This window comes from Odocoileus virginianus, chromosome 21, assembly GCF_023699985.2.
Source record: "Odocoileus virginianus isolate 20LAN1187 ecotype Illinois chromosome 21, Ovbor_1.2, whole genome shotgun sequence".
NCBI lineage: Eukaryota > Metazoa > Chordata > Mammalia > Artiodactyla > Cervidae > Odocoileus > Odocoileus virginianus.
The window spans coordinates 7,820,008-7,841,613 of NC_069694.1; the positions used below are offsets into that span (position 1 = coordinate 7,820,008).

Here is a 21,606-nt window from a genome sequence, read left to right on the forward strand (position 1 = left end):
ATGGCCCTAGCATAGAATAAGTATACAATCAAGGTAAATCAACTCCTGTAGTAGAGCCTCGCTTTTCAAAGGCCAATGGAAAGACCTGTAATCTCAGTCTTCTGTCTTACACACTGTTGCTCATTTGGTTGTCTTCTTAAAAAATGACTCCTAGCATTATTAATTTTTGCAACTAAATTTCCTAATTCCTAATTAAAATGACCTTTAAAGAAAGCTGAGTGCCAAAGAATTGATGCTTTTGAACTGTGATGTTGGAGAAGACTCTTGAGAGTCCCTTGGACTGCAAGGAGATCCAACCAGTCAATCCTAAAGGAAATCAGTCCTGAATATTCATTGGAAGGAATGCTGAAGCTGAAGCTGAAACTCCAATACTCTGGCCACCTGATGAGAAGAACCAACTCACTGGAGAAGACCCTAATGCTGGGAAAGATTGAAGGCGGGAGGAAAAGGGGACGACAGAGGATGAGATGATTGGATGGCATCACTGACATGCGATGGACAGGAGTTTGAGTAGGCTCCGGGAGCTGGTGATGAACAGGGAAGCCTGGTGTGCTGCAGTGCATGGGGTTGCAAACAGTCAGACATGACTGAGCGACTGAACTGACTTAACACACCCAGTAGACATCCTAACCCATAATATAAACATCTGGGAATAGGCTATTTATGGAGCATTTAAAACACATCTGTCTGTGAGTTCTACTTGATCTCTGCATAGCAACAGAGGAAAATATCTAACATTTCCGCTTAGTTTTATTTCTTTGATGTTACTAAGATGGTAAGTCATATTTCAAAGAACTGCATCATGAGATCACTCAAATCTTTTGTAACAGACATTCAATACAGAATAATGAACTCTACATTGCTGGATATTTCCAGGTCACAGGGAAACATTTAATTTCTAGCTTACCATCCCTCTGCAGCAGGCAATGAATTTGTAAGTCAGAAAAATGCCTAAACATAGAAAAGAGGCAAGTATCAAACAAATCAAGTCACCAACTATTTAAGAGGAAGCACTGCACCGGTTCTTAAAACTGTGGGGATGCAAAGAAGATATGATTTTCTTTTTCAGTGAAGGGACTTGGAATTTGAGGAACTGAGTTTTATGAATTAGAAAAAAAGTAAATAGCAACAATAATCACTTGCAGTTCTTCAGATTTCACATGTGTGCACACAGTATGCACTATGGCCAAAACTACCTCTTTATTACAAATTATTTAGATTTCTTCACTTTCATCACCAGAACTTGCATTAAGCATTCTTTTCTTTTCTTTGTATTTATTTATCTGCTGTGCTGGGTCTTACTTGTAGCATGCAGGAATTTTAGTTGTGGCATGTGGGATCTAGTTCCCTGACCAGGGATGGAAACTGGGCCCCCTGTATTGAGAGCTCTGAGTCTTTGTCAGTGGACCTCTAGGGAAGTACTTGCATTAGGCTTTCTTAATGGAGTAATTTTTTCAAAAGAAGTTTCAAAAATCACTTCCCAAGGATTATACACTATATGATTTTGAGTAGAAAACAAAGCTGCATTGAAACTCTATTCATGGTCTGTCTGGCTCACTCCCTAGATAAGTGATTTACTCCTAGCCACCTGCCTCAGCTTTTGGCATTCAGAATTCATGCCTTTGCCAAAGTGAAAATGGCTATGTCATGAATCTTTTGGCATCTTTTGCACATATTCAAAGTCACAAATGTAAAATAGGAATGTAAATTGCTTAGTATAGGCTAGCAGTCTCTAAAAGAATTTTTATGCATATCTTTTACAGTATACTTTTAAGCATGTGCCCCAATATATAGACATTTGAGTTTATAAAAGATAGACATATATCATCATACAATTACTTATATTATAAAACAAAAAATAGAGATTTAAAAGATAAAATGTAAATAAATACATTCCAATTATCCATATTTTACCATTCCTCCAACAAATCATCTTGTACATTCCCGATTGGAATGTAACTGGGATCAGAATACACAGAAAGGAAAGATCAGTACGGGCTAGTGTCTGGAAAGGCAACAAGTAACAGATGAGACCTGATTACTGAAACCCTGCGAGTTGAGATGAGTAACGAGGAAGAGGAATTGGGGTCATTTCTTTTAAGGTGAGGACAAGGCGAGGTGCACACAGAGAAACGACAAGAGGCCAAGAAAAAGAATACCTTCACCTCTTCCCTTCTCAAGAGATGCATTTTTGAATTTAAGGCGTTCTCTGCTGGTCCTGTGGCCAGAATATCTGTAGTGAAGAGAGTTAAACGTTGTTTATATAAGAACCAAAGCGTCTCAAGCAATAGCCAGTGTGAAGGAGAAGGCCCAGGGGGCGCTCTCACGCAATGCTGCTGAGAGTTAAGATAGTTCACACCCCAGAAGGGCTCCCCAGGTGGCTCAGTGGGTAAAGAATCCACCTGCAATTCAAGAGCCATAGCATATGCAGGTTCGATCCCTCAGTTGGGAAGATCCCCTGGAGAAGCGCATGGCAACCCACTCCAGCGTTCTTGCCTTGAAAATCCCATGGATGGAGGAGCCTGGTGGGGCTACAGTTCATGGGGTCACAAAGAGTCGGACGTGACTGAAGCAACTGAGGATGGACACACTCGATGTTCCTGAAATGACTTTGATAATACAGATCAAAACCCCTAAAAAATGTGCACACTCGTGGGGCTTTATCTAGAGGAAACAGTCATCTGTATGCAGAGATCTAGCTAGGGGGTGTAGGGGAGGGGGGTTATCACAGGTTGTTTCTGATAGGAAAATATTGGTTAAATAACCACAAGTTTTGTCTGTTCATAGAATGATTCAGCCCTTTAAAAAGATACAGAAGAACATTTAATGCCATAGCAGGTTGTTTTTATTGGATACTGCCCTTCCCTATCCAGGATTCTTTCTTATGGTGACAGATCCATCTTTCCCTTTTGGGAAACCACACATTCCCTACCTCAGCTCTCAGGGATTGGGCAGAGGTGAGCAAGGGTCCAAGGCCTGGCCAACAGGAGTGTCATATCTTCTGGCAATCACGAGCAGTTGGGTGGACATGAGATCCAAACAAGGCAGAGAGAGTCAGTTTCAAGATCTTAGTTGATACTCTTGGAAAAGAGTCACTCTCTTTCCACTGAGGAGGCTAAGCTGATAAAAAGTGAGCTTGGGAGCTGCTAGCGGCTTTTTGCTACCACACAGATAGCCTGCATAAAAAAATGTCATCACAGAGGAAGAGAGAATCTAGAGAGGGAGAAAAAAAGGATTTCTGGCATTATTTGAGTATTTGGATTCATCACATCTAAGGTTGAGCTTTTATTTGCTTCTGTGAATCAAAAACTCTAGTTTTTGCTAGGCAGTTTGAGCTGGGTTTCTGCCTTTTGTGACCCAAATTTATGTTTGCTGTTGTTTAGTCGCTAAGTTGTGTCTGACTCTTTGCGACTCCATGGGATATCCCAGGCAAGAATACTGGAGTTGGTTGCCATTTCCTTCTCCAAGGGATTTTTTCCAACCCATGGATCAAACCTACATCTCCAGCTTGGCAGGCAGATTCTTTACCACTGAGACAACTGGAAAGCCCCTTCTTTGCCTAGACGGACCTTTGTTGGCAAAATAATACCTCTGCTTTTAATATGCTAAGTTGATCATAACTTTTCTTCCAAAGAGCAAGTGTCTTTTAATTTCACGGCTGCAGTCACCACCTGAAGTGATTTTGGAGCCTCAAAACATAAAATCTGTCACTGTTTCCCCATCTATTTGCCATGAAGTGATGGGACCAGATGCCATGATCTTAGAAGAAATGGAGTGGCCATCATAGTCAACAAGAGAGTCTGAAATGCAGTACCTGGATGCAATCTCAAAAACGACAGAATGATCTCTGTTCATTTCCAAGGCAAACCATTCAATATCATGGTAATCCAAGTCTATGCCCCAACCAGTAATGCTGAAGAAGCTGAAGTTGAACGGTTCTATGAGACCTACAAGACCTTCTAGAACTAACACTCAAAAAAGATGTCCTTTTCATTATAGGGGACTGTAATACAAAAGTAGGAAGTCAAGAAACACCTGGAGTAACATGTAAATTTGGCCCTGGAGTACAGAATGAAGCAGGGCAAAGGCTAATAGGGTTTTGCCAAGAGAACGCACTGGTCATAGCAAACACCCTCTTCCAACAACACAAGAGAAGACTCTACACATGGACATCATCAGATGGTCAATACCAAAATCAGACTGATTATATTCTTTGCAGCCAAGCATGGAGAAGCTCTATATAGTCAACAAAAACAAAAACAACAACAAAAAGAAGACTCATGAGAGTCCCTTGGACTGCAAGGAGATCCAGCCAGTCCATCCTAAAGGAAATCAGTCCTGGGTGTTCATTGGAAGAACTGATGTTGAAGCTGAAACTCCAATACTTTGGCCACCTGAAGCGAAGAGCTGACTCATCTGAAAAGACCCTGATGCTGGGAAAGACTGAGGGCAGGAGAAGGGGACGACAGAGAATGAGACGGTTGGATGGCATCACCGACTCAATGGAGATGAGTTTGGGAAACTCCGGGAGCTGGTGATGGACAGGGAGGCCTGGAGTGCTGTTGTTCATGGGGTCGCAGAGAGTCAGACATTACTGAGTGACTGAACTGAACCCTATATGAAATATTTAACATATGTGTGTGCACATACATGCACATAGACACACATACAGAGCGTTTTCTGGGGAAAGGTTCTGTATCTTATGTCGAGGGAATCCATGATATGACTTGGGCTTATGTGTGAGGAGGACATTACAATACATCCTTTCTTGATATAGGCACAATATAGTAGAACTTCTTTGCTATCTCTGGAAGAAAAGGTTTTTTTCATGTGGAGATGTATAAGATTTTAATTTTAAAATGAATCAGAATTAATAGACTGGTTCAAACAAGATGTTTGACATAAAAACATAACATTAAAAAGGGTTAACAACAGAAAGAGACACTGCTAATTACTTTTAATTAATTCTACATAAATTCTTGGGTTTAAAATGTATGCCCCTATTAAGATCTGTCCTAATCTAGACCTCTATTAAATAAAGAATACTTCATCTAATGAGAAAAAAAAGGGTCGAGAAAAAAAAGGGTCAAAAAAAAGGGATAGCACTTGAGAAATGTTATATTATGAAGATAACTCCTTGCTGGGAGAGGAGAAGGGCCTAAATGTCTTCAAGATGAGTCCAAGAAAGGCAAATCAACAGACCAAGGAACAGGAGAGTTCAAGGATATCTGCTGAATATCCTTCATATTCATAGCAAGTAATGAATACGATGGATCGGATGACTGTGGAATGGCTGTCAAGTCAGTAAGTCAGTCAGAGGTGGCTTTTTTCAAGAAACACGCTGAGAAAATTAGCTGAGGAGAGAAGGTAAAACGGGTTAGAATGAATCAGTAATTATTAAGTTAATCCAAAGTGAACTCAGTGATTAAATGAAAAGTCACAGAGAACTGCCTACTGGTATTTGCACATGAAATTTACACGTTAATGGTTTGGGTTCAAAATGCAGCTATTTCCAAGAGACCATGGTCAATATTAACAATGGTAAGTCAGATTGATGATGTCTATCCTTGATTTGGATCTAATAAAAATGGCCCTTTACCTCTGTGGTCTTCCTCCCTAAAACTTATAACCCCAGTTTAATCATGAGAAAAGTATCAGACAAATCCCAACTGAGTAAGACATTCTGCAAAATACCTAACCACTACTCCCCAAACTGTCAAGGTCATCAAAAACAAGGGAAGTCTGAGAAACTGTCACAGCCTAGAGGAGCCTAAGGATATATGATGATTAAATGTAATTGGTATCCTAGGTGGGATCTTGTAACAGAAAAAGAACTTTAGGTATTTAGACATTAAGGAAATCTGAATAAAGTATGGTCTTTAGTTAACAATAATGTATCATATTGGTTCACAGTAATGGATACACCATATTCTACCATGTTAATAACCTTTAGGGAAATAATAGGGAAAACTGGGCGTGGGATATATAGGAACTCACTACATTATCTCTGTAATTTTCCTGTAAATCTGAAAGTATTATAAAAATATAAACTTTAGTTTTTTAAAAATGCGGTTTCATTTTACTTCCTATTTTTGAGCAAGTTACTCAACCTTTCTGTGCCTCACTGGCCTTATCTCTACAGTTAGAATGACAAATAGTGGCAATCTAACTCAGAAATCTGTGAAGACTAAATGATGTAATATAGTACTAAAATGCTTAGAACAGCGTCTCACAGATATTAAAGACCCAGTCAGTATTAGCTATTATTTTATTGGGATATTTAGAAAATATAGTAGTATTTTCTATATATTGACTAAAAAATAGTCTGATATAAAAAATGTTAAACTTTAACTTTATAAACAAGGTTGAAATAATGAAAATTTCTCCGCTATGTAAAAATTCCATAATTTCAAAGTCAGCCAACCAAATACAGTGTAAACTGTGTTTATGTTATGGTCCCATGACGAGTTATCATGTAAATCTGGCTGGCCTTGGTGAAAATTCATCTTGAGTTACAGTCACAGAAACCTACTGCTCACACAAAAGGTCACAATTCTCTTACTCAGGGCCCAAAATTCCTCAAGGTGTAAAAATCAAAGTTTGTATTTTAATAACAAAGTAATGACATTGGAGAGAAGGTGGCTAAGCTACAGACACAAAATCAGTTAAAAGATAAGAAACTTTTAAAATCACTTAGGTGTGAGACAGCAGAAATTACCATAAGTTGAAGAGTCAGGCAGGTATGAATACAGCTGATGAAACGTGTATCATATGTACTCCCCCATCATGTCATGTCAGTCTATGGTATACTGAAATAATATGTTTGCTATATATTTTATTGCAAACACTATATAAGGAAAAGAACTATTCCCAAATTATATACAAAATCTGATGAATGTCAGTGTAGCTTCTTTTGACATTAACAGTGATAGTTTTTGATTTGTTTACAGTAGAAGGGGAACCACCTAGAGAGATTGCTCACTTAATCAAAAAGCTGGCGGCAAATAAATGTATCCTCATGATGAAGATCAAAGACTTAGATGGAGGGCTGAAGAAGGATATGAAAATTAGATACATTTAATCTGTAAAAAAATGGAAAAGTAAAAGTACACACACAAATGACATTTCTCAAGTCTAAGCTGATTTTTACTTTTTTTGCAGTAAGACGTTGGGATAAAAATTTTTGACACATTTCCTCTCATATCTAAAAATCGAAGACATTTTAAGTACATTTTACTTTTGAAATATTTTAGGAAGAGTTTGATCACTGCAGATGTGAACTGTTTATTCCCTTATTTACTTTCTCAATCTTCTCTATTAGCATTTTAAAAACAACTACATTCATTTTAAATTTTAGAAAATATAATTTTCTGATTTTTATAACTCCTACAAATAAAAACAGCAATTATATATTCTTGAACTATGCACACAGCAATCTCAGGCCCCCCAGAAAAGCAATCTTTTTCTGTCATAATGAATATCCCTTCAAGACGAGATTTTAATGTGGATACTAAAGAACAGAGTAACTTAATTTCGGGAATCATTAGCTTTGCAAACTACCTTTGCTGTAAGGAAGTACATTACAGTGACCCGTGTGTGTAACATAAGATTATATACACATATATAAATTTTATACTCCCTCACATATGTATAATCTCTCCAGGCAGCAGACACATGTTAAGATTTTTATAACTTATGCTGGTAAATGAATGAACCCTTTTTTTTCTCCAATTTTGTTAAAATATTCTTGATATGTTATATTGATTTTCAAATGCAAAGATGATTACTCTTTGGTTTCTCACAAAAATGGTAAACCCTGAACCTTTCACTAAATAAATTATTCCTTTTAAGGCAACAAGTATCCAAAGAAAACACAAAACAATGAAACCATATTAATTCAAATGATCTCCATATGAAAATTATCAGTGGCTTCTATTCTCTTAATATAATGCTAAATCATGAACTAATTAAATTTTTAAAAATTAAATATACTAGTTACCTATGTAAAGATATTCCCCTCTCTCCATTACACAAATGAGCATAGATGACTGGTCTATACTTGTTATTATTCCAACACCACAGTTCAGAATTCCATATTCTGAAGATTAGAAGAGAAGGTGGTAAATATCCCCAAGGAAGAGATACTTGAATATATGAATTCATTTTGTCTCCATCTCTTATGATGCCCATATTAATACTAACCAACATACAAATTACAAGTGTTATCAAAACCTGCAGAAAAATTTTAAAAGAAAAAGGACCCAGTAATTAATCTAGAAAAATAAGCCTTTAAATATTTTTGAGTGAAGATGAATCAGAAGAGTGACTTTCAGGCTCTAACTTATTTCTTAAGATGTGATAGTAGTTTAAACTGATTAAGAAGAAAATTCATTTCAAAAGTAAAATCTGCCTCCATGGGTGAAGATGGATAAAGTCATATGAATTTAACCAATTTTTAACTTTCAAACTCATTTCCCCTTCTTTTTGCCCCCTTTCTACCAGCTGACCACATCTAGCTCCTCTGTGTTCCCTTATACTTTCCGGAAAGGATGTCCTTCATTTCCCTAAATAGCACAATTTTCACTGAAGTGAAGGTAACAGGAATTAGTAGCTGTCATCTTAGAAAGAGACATGCTACTATATATTCTCTGTATTAGTCAAGAGGGCTGCAACGTAGGACAAAGAGAAATAACCATAAGAAAAATATTATTGACAACCACAATGGTGTAAATAAAAATTACTGGCAAGTACAATGTGCATCTCCTTGTAAAACCTTTCACCTTCATTAAAATTAAAAAACGTCTATAATCTGTTGCAAACTGAAATGTCATAAAATTTTCTGTACTACAGAAATGTCTCCTATAGTTTTAATATAAGACTATAGAAGGTAAATGAATGAAGCAAACTCCAAGGCATGATGCATAAAACTGCTACCATACATTATTTTCAAGGCAGAGCTGGATCTATATATGGAACACAAGATATTTCAAAATGAAAGCTATTTGTTGTTTTTATAATTTTCCAGAATTAAAATCAATATTAGAACATTTAAAAAATCCCAGTAAAAATACCACATATACATACCATTATATACATATATATATGTAGAGGCATATATATGTATAATCACAGATTTTAAACAAAATACTAAATTATTTTAAACAGTATAGAGAATATCCCCCCACACCCCATTTCTAACAGTAAAAAAAATAATCAACCTGCATGAACTGGAATCAGATTCATTTTCTTCTTCACTAGTGCCATCATCCACTTCTGGTCTATCCAGCCAATGTGCACCGCCACAATCTTCTGCTGTAAACTCAAATGCAGGGACTTCAGAGGTGGATGCCATTGGCCAAGAAGGTGAATTCTGAAAATCCAGTTGGCTGGACCTTCGGTAACCAATTGAAGCCAAAGGCAATTGCAGGCTACATGGATCTAAAAACTTTCTCCCACCGTTTGCTCCGGTCTGTCCTCGATTCCAAAATTCTCCCTGCTGGCTGTCAACTGTAGAATTAGGAGATGATGCTTGATGGCTAAACCACCTCCATCTGATTTTCAAAATCTGCTTCACATCAAACTCTTTACGAGAACCAGACATCCTCAGAGAAACCAAGTGATCGTCTAGGCAACGGGCAAAAAGCACTGCACACAGATTTGTGCATCCAACCAAGACAAGAGAAGTATATGCCCTGCTGTACACAATAAACAAATTGAAAGGAAAATAAATCACATTCACATATATATCTACATTTACTTTTGTACCAATATATCAGATTATAAAGAACAAAGGACAATGAAAAAAAGATGACACACGGTGGAACATTCCGTTCAATCAGAGCAAACTCTCACCCACCTATCCTGAAGCAGCTAGACTTTCCCCTGCTCTCCTTACCCTTACTGACCATTAGCTCTCACAAACACTGACAGCATTCATTAAAGTCCTTTTAGATGCAGAACACCACCCCCTTTTTCTTAAGCCACAAATGACTGAAAGCACTATCCCTTGCAGTGTCTGTCTCTGCTGCTTAGTATGTTAACTCTTTTATTGCTGAAACGAGAAATGTATTCCACGGCATTTTCCTTTGTACTTAAAAATCACTGTAAAACTAAAATATTTCTATTTTTATATTAAGTTCCTAAGTGAAATTTCACAATCACTTTTTTAGAAAGCATTTCTAAATTAGATGAGTTACAGTGATGTTGAAGCTGTACTCTGGATGGGGGTGAGAAAGGAGGAGAAATACAAAGGTGGGGCTCCCGTTCACTGCTCTCCACTTCTATCTTCTCCCTTAGGGAAAGGAGGGTGTTTCATTAATACAGTACGGTACTGGGTAAGACTTCATTCGAGCAAAGAATATTGAGAAGACTAAAGAGAAAGAAAAAGTTTGGAAACTACAAAGGATCAAGATATGACAGTACTTACTCTTTTTCAAATAAATAACCTGAAGTCAGTATGGCTCTATAATTATGACTGAGCCATTCTGATTTAGTACAGTAGACAAATTTCTATGACACTACTTAGCAAAAGGAAAATGTGGCTCAAGAAAGATACCTAGGACTGGGATAGGATTATTTCCTGGGTGTACAAACACCCTAATGGTACCCTCTGTTGTTGACAAACCAAAGTAATGATCTGAACATGGTTATAGCTAAGGCACATTGATAAAGCAAATAAAAATCTATCAAATACAATCAAGTTTTAAAATACTGAATGGTAACTGTGAGCAAGACACTCTAGCAGGCATTGTGGGGGACACAGATACATACATCTTTGTTCTTACCCTCAAAAATAATTAAACTGAGTTACCGAAACAAAAAATGACAACTTAAATATAAGAAACACTATAATGCTGCAGTATTAACATTTTGTTACCTACAAATACAGTATTTGAGCTATCAGGGTGCCCAATATCTAATGTTATGTCAAATGACCCCCCCCAAAAAAAAGGCTGCTTTGGAGGCTTACAAAATATTGTGAGGCATATACCTTAACCTTACACAGCTCTTTAGGAGAATAAAAATTATTCAGAGACATAAGAATGAGAGGCATGAAAAGCCACATACAATTCTGTGCCAAACATTGTACAACAAACCTTAAATACTGTATAAGAAAGAGAAAGGAGATATCAGCATGGTGTGGAGTGCTATGGGTCAGTCTGATTAGGGAGAAGGCTTCTAAGAATGGGAAGAAGTTGCGTAGGCAGAATGATGAAAGGTTTTATCAAGGAAGAAATGTATCAATAAAAGCATGAAGTGAGCATACTGACAAAGAAAGAGGGGGAGCTATGGGTTTGATCAGCCAACCAGACATTCCCAGTTAATTTTAAGGAGTCATAAGAGAAAAAGCTGCATGTGTAAGATGACATAAGACGCCCTGAGCACACAGCCAAAGTGTAAAGGCTAGTAGGCAGTGTTAAGTGGGCTGCTGGATAGGGCAGTGCTTTTAGAGTTAATTTGGCAGTAGTATGCAGCATGCGTTACAGTATGAAATGATACTTCTCCCTCTTCTTCACCTCTGCCAGACTCCTCCTATCCACAACCTTCTAACTCCACTCTACCTATCCAACTTTGTTTCTATTTTCCAACATGGACACACCACTTCAGAGTCTACATTAGGGTGCTTCCTCTTCCACATGCCGTTTGTGTCCCAATTTCTCTAGTTTTGGAAATCCACTCATCCTTCAAGGTTTATCACTGGCACTGCTGCCCCTTAGAAAGGCTTCTCCAATTACTCTAGCCTTATGGTTCTCAACAAGAGTAGCATCAACCCCTCTGCTCCCACACCCGGAAAGTAGGGGGCGTGGATTTTTAGTTGTTGGAATGACAAAAGAGGTCACTGAGTGGGCAGGGGCCAGAGATGGTAAGTATCTCTGAACAGACCCACACAATGAAGAAATGCCACTGGTATGGACCCACACAGAAAGGCCACTGCACTAGTTCATGATGATCTTACCATCGCGGCCTTCATGCAAATAAGTGTAATGTTTACCAAGCATTTATATGTTTAAGGCACCACAAGAGGTAGACAAATAACAAAGATCTTTCTTCTAAGAGGGCTATTTATTGTGCCAGAGAAAAGAATAATTAAATGAACATTACAAATAAAGAATTTATCTTAATAAATATAACTTATATAAATAAAATTTTAAATTGGATTCAATCTGTCAACATGAGAACACTTACCTGAGAGTCCATTTACAATGTGCCAGCTCCAATCACAAATTTTAACTGTTTTGCTGTTTGGTTGACTGATTGAAGCCTGAATACAAGAATGGACTTTAAAGGCCATTGAGATGCCAGACATTTCTCAATATGTGATAGAGAAGAAATCCAAAGACGTGAATGTTAAAATGTTGAACCACGCCTCCAGTCCCAAGAGGGGCCAAAGACCCTTGTCACAGAGGAATTGAGAAATGCATTAAATAAATAGCTAAGTAGAGAAGCTCTTCTGAGTAGGCTAGAGATGCAGGTGAGAGATTAGCCCCTGAAACAGGCTTTCTGATTAAAGGGAAACTAGGATCTTTGGTCGGAGAAGGCAATGGCACCCCACTCCAGTACTCTTGCCTGGAAAATCCCATGGACAGAGGAGCCTGGTGGGCTGCAGTCCATGGGGTCGCGAAGAGTCGGACACGACTGAGCGACTTCACTTTCACTTTCATGCATTGGAGAAGGAAATGGCAACCCACTCCAGTGTTCTTGCCTGGAGAATCCAGGGACAGGGGAGCCTGGTGGGCTGCCGTCTATGGGGTCTCAGAGTCAGACACGACTGAAGTGACTTAGCAGCAGCAGGATCTTCGGTTGGCAAAGGCCAACCAGCAGTTTTTAACCACTACTGTAATAATCATGGGTTTAGTTACACAAATACATACATATGTATGTATATATAACGCCCTGCCCCTTCCTTCTACATCAGCAGGCTCACACTGCATGCTTTTCTTCACTGAGATACTTATTTTGTAGATCTTCCCCACTCATTCTTCCTGGTAATCAATGTTGACAGCTTGGTGTATAGCCTTTCACATCTTTCTCCATAGTTATAAAATTCATATCCAAACTTACATATATATGTAGGAGTTTTTATGATTTTGTTTTATAAAAGAGATGATATTGTATATGTATTTTTGGCATTTTGCTTTTCTCACCAAAATTATATACATGGAAATGTAAAATAATGACCTTTTTAATAGTTGCATAACATTTCATAACTGTAAAACCAATTTATTAAACTATTTCCTTGCTAGTGGGCATGCAGATTGATTTTACGCTTGTTTTATGCTATTAAAATAATTTTGAAATAAAAATCCTTGTAAGACTTTTGTTATCTATGGAATTTATTCACAGAAGTGGAATTGCTGGATTGAAAGTATGTCTATTTTAAGTTCGAAAAGATAGTTAACTTTCATAAAACTCATATTTTCAAAACTAAGTGAGGGTATCCTTCTTATTTTCACAGGCCCACTAGTCAACAGTAAGTATTATCAGTCAGTTCAGTTCAGTTGCTCAGTTGTGTCCAACTCTTTGCAACCCCATGGACTGCAGCACGCCAGGCCTCCCTGTCCATCACCAACTCCTGGAGTTTACCCAAACTTATCTCCATTGAGTTGGTGATGCCATCTAACCATGTCATCCTCTGTTGTCCCCTTCTCCTCCCACCCCCAATCTTTCACAGCATCAGGGTCTTTTCCAATGAGTCAGCTCTTTGCATTAGGTGGCCAAAGTACTGGAGTTTCAGCTTCAACATCAGTCCTTCCAATGAACACTCAGGACTGACTTCCTTTAGGATGGACTGGTTGGATGTCCTTGCAGCCCAAGGGACTCTCAAGAGTCTTCTCCAACACCACAGTTCCAAAGCATCAGTTCTTCGGCGCTTAGCTTTCTTTACAGCTCAACTCTCACATCCATACATGACCACTGGAACAACCATAGCTTTGACTAGACGGACCTCTGTTGGCAAAGTAATGTCTCTGCTTTTTAATATGGTATCTAGGTTGGTGATAGCTTTTCTTCCAAGTAGCAAGTATCTTTTAACCTCATGGCTGCAGTCACCATCTGCAGTGATTTCGGAGCCCCCAAAAATAAAGTCCGCCACTGTTTACCCATCTATTTGCCATGAAGTGATGGGACTGGATGCCATGATCTTAGTTTTCTAAATGTTGAGCTTTAAGCCCACTTTTTCACTCTCCTCTTTCACTTTGATCAAGAGGCTCTTTAGTTTTTCTTCACCTTCTGCCATAAGGGTGGTGTCATCTGCGTATCTGAGGTTACTGATATTTCTCCCGGCAATCTTGATTCCAGCTTGTGCTTCATCCAGCCCAGCATTTCGCACGATGTACTCTGCATATAAGTTAAATAAGCAGGGTGAGAATATACAGCCTTGACATACTCCTTTTCCTATTTGGAACCAGTCTGTTGTTCCATGTCCAGTTCTAACTGTTGCTTCCTGACCTGCATACAGATTTCTCAGGAGGCAGGTCAGGTGGTCTGCTATTCCCATCTTTTTCAGAATTTTCCAGTTTGTTGTGAAACTGTCCATCCACACAGTCAAAGGCTTTGGCATAGTCAATAAAGCAGAAGTAGATGTTTTTCTGGAACTCTCTCGCTTTTTGGATGATTCAGTGGATGTTGGCAATTTGATCTCTGGTTCCTCTGCCTTTTCTAAATCCAGCTTGAGCATCTGGAAGTTCACAGTTCACGTATTGTTGAAGCCTAGCTTGGAGAATTTTGAGCATTACTTTGCTAGCGTGTGAGACGAGTGCAATTGTGCAGTAGTCATATTTCCAGTATGAGCCCTCTATTACCAACATCATTTTGATATAAACCACCTTCTTCCCACTGAATTGAAGTATTATTTTTGTTACGAATTTTAGCAATTCAGGATGATAATTTATTAGTGTTTTAATTCCAGTACATTTATAAAATGTTAAACATATGTTAAAGTTCCCATCTCCACATATTCTTATACAATAATTTTTAAACTAATTTTGAGTATGTAGTCTTCCATGTATACTTCAATATTACCTAATCCTCTCAAAAAAACTTCAACCCTATTAAGATTCTAATTGGGATTGTATTAAATTTGTGTATTAACTTTAAGATGACTGGCATTTTATCATATCAAGGCTTCACATCAAAGCATACATTTTTTTTTTAGTTTACTCAGATCTTATGCTCAACAATAAGGTTTTTAAATCATTTGTCTATAGACCCTGTGCCTTATTAAAATTTTTATTATGTTCTTTTCCCATTTTCTCACTGTTGTAAATGCATTTTTTTCTAGCATTTCCACATGGTTGTTGCCATTATAGTAAAAATATTGAGTACATTTATCTTATATCCAGTCATTTTCGTACTCCCCCATTAGCTATGATATTTTAAAAATTAGTGTTCATTTCTTTTTAAGTTAGAGGTAACTTTGGGACATCTAGATGGAGATGTTAGATAGCTGGAAAAATGTTCCTGGAACTCGGTTCCAAGCTCCAAAGAACTCTACCAGATAAAGGCACCAAAGGACACCAAGAAGGAATAACTAATGAAGCAGAGGAAAACTGCAGGGTCTGGTGTTAGGCAAGTCAAGGAACACAGGTGTTTCAAGGCAAAAGGCATGGTCACTATGTCAAATAAGAGGCCAGGTACCATGTGTGAAGAAAAATGTCCATAGAATTGGCAACATAAAAATTTTGCCAAATCAGATAGGAACAGTTTCAGTAAAGTGTTGGGACAAAAGCCAGATTGTGATGGGTTGAAGAGTTATGGTAGATGAGAAATAAGAGACAGCATGTACAGACAACACCTTCAGAAAATTCTGCTCCATGGTGAGGCTGTGGAATGAGATAATGGCTGGAAGAACTGAGAGGAATCAAGGTAATGGATCTATTTTGTCTATGTATTTGTTGATTTTAAATACATGGAACATATTAGAATGATGAGAATGATCCAACAGGAAGGTGAGACTGATGATTGTAGGTGGGAGCACTGGAGCAAAAAAAGGGATGATAAAAGATAAAAGAAAAAGGGATGGTACTTAAGCATGGTGGACGGCTTGGATAGTCACTGTAGGTGGGATAATTCCTCTACCGTAAGACTGTGACTTTCTAAATGCATCGATTATTTTAAAAGGAAAGAAAAGACATGCACTAAGCCGTCTATTCAAGTTGAAAATCCCTCTAAAAAAAGGAGTCATGAAATATTAAAGATTAGAGGAGAAACTAAAAAATTAAGAAATAGAAAGAATTAGAGACCTAGCTATAAAAATCTCTTCCCTTCTAGCAAGTTTAACCAAAGAAAAATTAGAACTTAGAGGACAACATGACCATTAAAATAAAATATTTAAAATAAAAGATCTAATTCTGTTATTTTATTTCTTAATTCTTTAGTTTCTCCTCTAATAATCGATAAAAGAAAATTTTTAAATGTCAAATTGAATAAGGGTAATGATGACAAACGTAGAGAATTTAGGTAAGCAAAGTTGGAAAATCCTCCTCAAAGACAGAGTTTGCTGGAAAATCCTTCATAGCTAGGTCTCTAACAATTTCTGCCTAAGCTTAAGCCTGGGTATGTATTTTGGGGAAAAAATCTTCACTTTAACAACATCTATTAAAGATTATCTATTGATAAAGTAGCTTGCTATAGTCACCATGATAGAAAAGGGTCTATAGAACTACTTCCCAGTGTTAACACTGAATTCTTGGGCCAAATATTTTCCTTAAGAAAAATATGTAATGTAGTAAACTTAACCATTAATGTTTTCATGGCATGGAATTCAGAATTTATTTAAATAACACTTTTTCTTCTGTCCCAGTAACTTTTACTGTACAATATCATATTGTTTCACTCAAAAATTTATGCAATTCTGATGAGAAGTACTTCTTGGAATAATTACTGATGAAAGACCAAAGCATATTAAAAGTCATTACACTGTTAAATTATCAAAATGGTTTGCAAGGGTTACACATAAAAATTAGATCCATCATTACTATCTCCTTGACCCTCTTCCTTTTTTTAATAGCACTTGTCACCATCAGGCACATTAGATGTTTATTCCCTTATTTGTTACTTTTATGCTCACCACAAATTAGCTGTGGTAGAACTTTGGCTCACAGCTGTACCTAGCACTTAGAATGGTATCTGAAAGACATGCTGAATAAATATTTCTCTAATGAATGAATGAATCCAGTAACTATAGGAACAATAATAAAAGACATATACTTGAAAAGTACACTTCTGGAATTATAAAATAAACTTAAGAATTGAATGTTTAAAAGAACTTTAGAAAACATTTACTGCTGGTGAGAAAACCTCTTTAGTGTTTTTTCAACTTAGGAAAATTCGCAACATATTACTCTAAGAATTTCTTTTTTTCTATTTTGTTCTTTGAGTATAAAAATTTTTATCACTTTGACATCTATTGGCTAAACAACAAATGTCTCTTAAGATTGACATCACATTTTTTTCAAATTGATATTCAAATTATATTCTGTAACTCTTGTTTTAACAACTTTGCTTCACTTAAACTTGGGATACAAAGGGTCACACATTGTTTAAAATAGATGTGTCAATTATGAATACATTTTTCAAAATGTAATTAAGGAATCCACATGCAACTCCTGCTTCAAAACTGCTCAAATGTTAAGTCTGTGAATTTAAAAGATGAAGTTATTCAATACGACAAGAGCAACACTGAGATGTCATTAAGATAGACTGCTGATGAGCTCACTGCAACAGTGTGGCTTTCAAAGCTATGGCTTCACTCAGCAATTCAAATTACAGCCATCCAGTAACTGGTTTATATGGGTAATCACTATTATACAAACCTCTCTGCACATGGAGTTTTCACAAACAACAGTGTTTGTTTTATGAGTAATCAATTTTAATGAATCTATTCCTATAGTTTCAATATATACTAGATATACATATGTCATAAAACATATATATGGTGTATGTTTTATATACCAGTAATATATATGGCATAAAACACATCAGGAACTAATCTACTGTACTAACTCAGCCGCACTTCACCTCCCCAGTTTTCCTCTTAACTAAAATAAGTTACAACATAAGATTTCAAAGAAACTTTTAAAGTTTGGTAATTCTAGGATACTTTTAAAACTGTCAAATTAAGTCTTTTAGCAGAATTTGGCTTATTTTAACAATTTGAAGACATTTAATTTCACTAAAATTTTAAAATGTATGATAGCAGAAAATGTTCATTAAGTACCTAGATCAGGAAAGATGTGAGATTTAATTTTAACTTTAATTCCAGAAATATATCAGATACTCTGTACCTCTTTTCCAAACTCATAAAAGCAAACATTATAAAGGTAAAAAAGAATCCTGTAATTATATAAACTCAATAAATTGTGCTATATGTAGAAAGAACTCAAAGATGAGAAAATAGACAGTAAAATCCATCAGGGCAGGGGTCACTATACTCCTAACAACTTGTATAGCGCACAACATTCAAACATTTCCTGAATTTAGACCAAAGAATAAATGACTAAATTAATGGCACAGACCTTCATCTGAAAGGTCTTAAAATACAACAGAAGAGGGTTTTGAATGAAACCTTTGCTAATTATCAAGCAGTAAATATGTCTTTTATTTGGGAAAAGATGAGGTTCTTGAGTTGAGAATTTAAGTATGCCTCAAAAAAATTAATTTGGCGGTTGAAGAATGGATGTGTAAGGGAAGATGCCATTGGTGGGAAAAGCAGTTAGAAAACTCTTTGAGGTGACAGGATAGTAACCTTGGCTAGAAGCAATGTGACCTGAAAGGGGAGTGGCTGTTAAAACCTATTGCAGGGTCAGGCCTTATAAAATGCCCATGTCAAATGGATAGGAAGAGGTCACAGAAGACAGCATTTTCAAACATCGATGGCTATGGGGTTGAGTCACTAAGTCGTGTCCGACTCTTACATCTCCATGGACTGTAGCCTGCCAGGCTCCTCTGTCCACAGGATTCTTCATGCAAGAATACTGGAGTAGGTTGCCATTTCCTTCTCCAGAGAATCTTCCCGACCGAGGAAACGAACCCCAGTCTCCTGCAATGCAGGCAGATTCTTTACCAACTCAGCTATGAAGGAAGCCTAGGTGACTATATGAATGCTAATATTAACATAAATAGGTTAAGTAAGAAGGACATTGTATCCTTATATATGTATGTTAGCTGCAAAGAGGTGGACATGACTGAGCAACTAACATATAGATAGATAGAGAGACAAAATGTGGTCCACTGGAGAAGGGAATGGCAAACCACTTCAGTATTCTTCCCTTGAGAACCCCATGAACAGTATGAAAAGGCAAAAAGATAGGACACTGAAAGACGAACTCTCCAGGTCAGTAGGTACCCAACCTGCTACTGGAGATCAGTGGAGAACTAACTCCAGAAAGAATGAAGAGATGGAGCCAAAGCAAAAACAACACCCAGCTGTGGATGTGACGGGTGATGGAAGCAAGGTCCGATGCTGTAAGAGCAATATTGCATACGAACCTGGAATGTTAGGTCATGAATCAAGGCAAACTGGAAGTGCTCAAACAGGAGATGGCAAGAGTGAACGTCGACATTTTAGGAATCAGCAAACTAAAATAGACTGGAATGGGTGAATTTAACTCAGATAACCATTATATCTACTACTGTGGGCAAGAATCCCTTAGAGGAAATGGAGTAGCCATCACAGTCAACAAGAGAGTCCAAAATGCAGTCCTTGGATGCAATCTCAAAAACGACAGAATGATCTCTGTTCATTTCCAAGGCAAATCAGTCAATATTGCAGGAATCCTAGTCTATGCCCCAACCAGTAATGCTGAAGAAGCTGAAATTGGTTCTATGAAGACCTACAAGACCTTCTAGAACTAACACCCAAAAAAGATGTCCTTTTCATTATAGGGGACTGGAATGCAAAAGCAGGAAGTCAAGAGATACCTGGAGTAACAGGCAAATTTGGCCTTGGAGTACAAAATGAAGCAGGGCAAAGGCTAATAGAGTTTTGCCAAGAGAATGCACTGGTCATAGCAAACACCCTCTTCCAACAACACAAGAGAAGACTCTACACATGGACATCACCAGATGGTCAACACTGAAATCAGACTGATTATATTCTTTGCAGCCAAAGATGGAGAAGCTCTATACAGTCAGCAAAAACAAGACCAGGAGCTGACTGTGGCTCAGATCATGAACTCCTTATCACCAAATTCAGACTTAAATTGAGGAAAGTGGAGAAAACCACTAGACTATTCAGGTATGATCTAAATCAAATCCCTTATGACTATACAGTGGAGGTGAGAAATAGATTCAAGGGATTAGATCTGATAGAGTGCTGAAGAACTATGGACGGAGGTTCATAACACTGTACATGAGATAAGATTCAAGACCATCCCCAAGAAAAAGAAATGCAAAAAAGCACAAGAGCTGTCTGAGGAGGTCTTACAAATAGCTGTGAAAAGAAAAGAAATGAAAAGCAAAGGAGAAAAGGAAAGATATACCCATTTGAATGCAGAGTTCCAAAGAATAGCAAGGAGAGATAAGCCTTCCTCAATGATCAGTGCAAAGAAATAGAGGAAAAAAACAGAATGAGAAAGACTAGAGATCTCTTCAAGAAAATCAGAGATACCAAGGGAATATTTCATGCAAAGATGGGCACAATAAAGGACAGAAATAGTACAGACCTAACAGAAACAGAACATATTAAGCAGAGGTGGCAAGAATACACAGAAGAATTGTACAAAAAAGATCGTCTTGACCCAGATAATCACAATGGTGTGATCATTCACCTAGAGCCAGACATCCTGGAATGTGAAGTCAAGTGGGCCTTAGGAAGCATCACTACGAACAAAGTTAGTGGAGGTGAGAGAATTCCAGTTGAGCTATTTCAAATCCTAAAAGATGATGCTGTGAAAGTGCTGCACTCAATATGCCAGCACATTTGGAAAATTCAGCGGTGGCCACAGGACTGGAAAAGGTCAGTTTTCATTCCAATTCCAAAGAAAGGCAATCCCAAAGAATGCTCAAACTACCACACAATTGCACTCATCTCACATGCTAGCAAAGTAATGCTCAAAGTTCTCCAAGCCAGGCTTCAACAGTATGTGAACCGTGAACTTTCAGATGTTCAAGCTGGATTTAGAAAAGGCAGAGGAACCAGAGATCAAATTGCCAACATCCACTGATCATCCAAAAAGCAAGAGACTTCCAGAAAAACATGTTACTTCTGCTTTATTGACTATGCCAAAGCCTTTGACCGTGTGGATCACAACAGACTGCGGAAAATTCTGAGTTAGGAATACGAGACCATCTGACCTGTCTCCTGAGAAATCTGTATGCAGGTCAGGAAGCAACATGCTTCCTTCAAGGAGAAAGTCTTACCATGAAAAAAGTGTCAGTGGATCCAAACACTGTGCTTAGTGATGTAGTTAATTTACATTCCAGTGTGGGCTCCTTACTTCCTTCAATTCAGTCGCTCAGTCACATCCAACTCTTGGTGACCCCGTGGACCGCAGCACACCAGGCCTCCCATCCATCACCAACTCTCGGGTTTACTCAGACTCACGTCCATCAAGTCGGTGATGCCATCCAGCCATCTCCTCCTGTCATCCCCTTCTCCTCCTGCCT

The 21,606-nt window shown here is 37.6% G+C and overlaps 1 protein-coding gene across 5 annotated transcripts in view; it reads right to left on the reverse strand.

The window, feature by feature from the left end:
- The window catches only part of KLHL5 (kelch like family member 5), an 83,756-nt gene that overhangs the window by 52,320 nt on the left and 9,830 nt on the right, over window positions 1–21,606 (reverse strand). For 2 of the 5 annotated variants that reach the window (XM_070452023.1, XM_070452021.1), the window contains one exon: window positions 9,219–9,695. The exons of 1 other annotated variant lie outside the window; for it this stretch is intronic. In XM_070452023.1, coding sequence (XP_070308124.1) covers window positions 9,219–9,601 — 383 coding nt within the window. In that variant the 5' untranslated portion in view covers window positions 9,602–9,695. Of the gene's footprint in view, window positions 1–2,159; window positions 2,225–7,999; window positions 8,099–9,218; window positions 9,696–21,606 lie in introns of those variants that run through there. 2 more of the 5 variants (XM_070452022.1, XM_070452025.1) reach the window with 2 other exon arrangements.